The 2213-nt window shown below is 58.6% G+C and overlaps 1 protein-coding gene across 1 annotated transcript in view; it reads left to right on the forward strand.

The window, feature by feature from the left end:
• The window catches only part of IGF2 (insulin-like growth factor 2), an 8204-nt gene extending 7084 nt beyond the window's left edge, over positions 1–1120 (forward strand). Inside the window, 2 exon segments of the mRNA XM_010838191.1 lie at positions 1–125; positions 431–1120. The exon segment at positions 1–125 is cut by the window's left edge and continues 7 nt beyond it. Coding sequence (XP_010836493.1) covers positions 1–125; positions 431–664 — 359 coding nt within the window. The 3' untranslated portion in view covers positions 665–1120.
• The last annotated feature ends 1093 nt before the right edge of the window (positions 1121–2213 follow it).

A 2213-nucleotide genomic window follows, 5' to 3' on the forward strand; every position in this document is an offset into this window, starting at 1 on the left:
GACGCAGCCGCGGCATCGTGGAAGAGTGTTGCTTCCGAAGCTGCGACCTGGCCCTGCTGGAGACTTACTGTGCCACCCCCGCCAAGTCCGAGAGGGATGTGTCTGCCTCTACGACCGTGCTTCCGGTAAGTTGGCCCCCCAGCTCCGGCCCAGCCCCTGCGAGAGGAACCCTCCCCTCTCTGCCCCTGCAGCCCCGCAAGGCTGTCACCCCAGAGCCAGGGGACCAGGGCACAGCCAGCTGCTTAGCTGAGAGGGCAGCCAGGGAGTTCTTTACACCTGCCCTCTCCCCACTGGGGCACTGGCCAGCAGCGCGGGTGGGCGCTGGCCTATCACACCTGCCATCGCACCCTGGGCACCTGGGGCAGCTTAGGCGTTGCCCCCCGTGTCCCCCGGACCCTGGGCAGCCCCTGACTGGCTCTTCCTCTCCCAGGACGACGTCACCGCATACCCCGTGGGCAAGTTCTTCCAATATGACATCTGGAAGCAGTCCACCCAGCGCCTGCGCAGGGGCCTGCCCGCCTTCCTGCGAGCACGCCGGGGTCGCACGCTCGCCAAGGAGCTGGAGGCGCTCAGAGAGGCCAAGAGTCACCGTCCGCTGATCGCCCTGCCCACCCAGGACCCTGCCACCCACGGGGGCGCCTCTTCCAAGGCATCCAGCGATTAGAAGTGAGCCAAAGTGTCGTAATTCTGCCAAGTGGCACCATCTACCTCGCGCCGACCTCCTGACCGGGACCGCCCCACTAGGTCTCTCTCTGAAATCCCTGTACCGTCCTGTCTGCGGGCTCCCCTGCCCCGGCCTCTGTGCCCCAACCTCCCCACGTCAGGCGAATCCCCCTCGGCCCCCTCCATCTGGCTGAGGGGATCAGAACAACATCTCTAAAAATGTACAAAACCAATTGGCTTTAAATATCCCCCCCAAATTATCACCCCCCAAATTACCCCCAAATTACACAACCAAAATTGCAATCATGAACCCCTCAATCAGCCCCCTTGAAACGAATTGGCTTTTTAGCAACACCAGAAAAGCAAACTAGCTTTCCAAAAACTTCTTAAAAAAAAAAAAAATCAATTGGCTGAAAAAAATACTAAAAATAAATTGGCTTAAAAACAATTGGCAAAATAAAAGAATTCGGCCCCCCCCCCTTCCTTCTCGTTCCTTTTGGATCTGGACTTAAATTGGCTTTGATCTAATCATCTAAGAGAAAGGAAGGGGCCAAATTTGCAGGTAGGCTTGTCCCTGCTGGCCAGCCATCTCCCCCCGACCGTCGCCAGGCCCTCCTCGGGCGCTGGCAGTGTGACACCAAAGACCCAAACCTGCTCCTCCTCCAAGTTTCCATCACTGGGACCACAGAGCAGTGAGGGGACGCTGTGAGACCAGAGGAGGGGAGCACGGAGCAGAAACCCCGGATCGCGCAGATAAAGTTGAATTGGCAAAACACCCCCACACTCCAAATCTGACATCACAATCCTACCTTGGAAAGCACATGCAACCCTGCGCACACACACACACACACACACACACACACACATCCATGCACGCACACACACACACACGCATCCATGCACGCACACACCCACATGCATGCATGCACACACACACACACACACACACACACACATCCATGCACGCATGCACGCGCACACACACACACACACACACACACACTCTCTAGGGACACCCGTGCCCAGCCTTGTGCAGCTGAGACCGAATTCCATCCCAAATTATTCTCTGAGCTGCCCCGCGATGCGGTTTTCCTGTTCCGTGCTCCCCTCTGGTCCCCTGGGATGCACCATTGTGGGAAGGTGTGTCTCGGGCTCAGGCAGGTGGTTCCATCTTTCCGAGAAGAGGGTGATCCCCACCTCTTCTCGGCACCTGTTCTGACCCCACAGCCCACAGAATGTAAGTCCTGGGTGCCCCTAGACCCCAGAGGCATCCACGCACCGACCATCGTGCAGAGTGAGGAACGGTTTGGCCAGGCGGGAGATGGCTGCAGCCAAGCGAGACGAGCCCAACCACGTAGCCTGACCCCCTGGGTGTGCTTCTGCAAGATCTGGGGAGCCCTCTCCCCCGAGCACACCTAGGGATCATCTTTGCCAGCCTCCTGGGGAAGCCTCTCAGAAATGAGGGCCCCCCCGGAGGCTGGCAAAGGTGACGGGGAGTGTGGGAAGTTTGGAGGATGAGATGGCTGGATGGCATCACTGACTCGATGGAC

The sequence above is a fragment of the Bison bison genome, unplaced genomic scaffold, assembly GCF_000754665.1.
Source record: "Bison bison bison isolate TAMUID 2011002044 unplaced genomic scaffold, Bison_UMD1.0 scf7180017845998, whole genome shotgun sequence".
NCBI classification, from domain to species: Eukaryota; Metazoa; Chordata; class Mammalia; order Artiodactyla; family Bovidae; genus Bison; species Bison bison.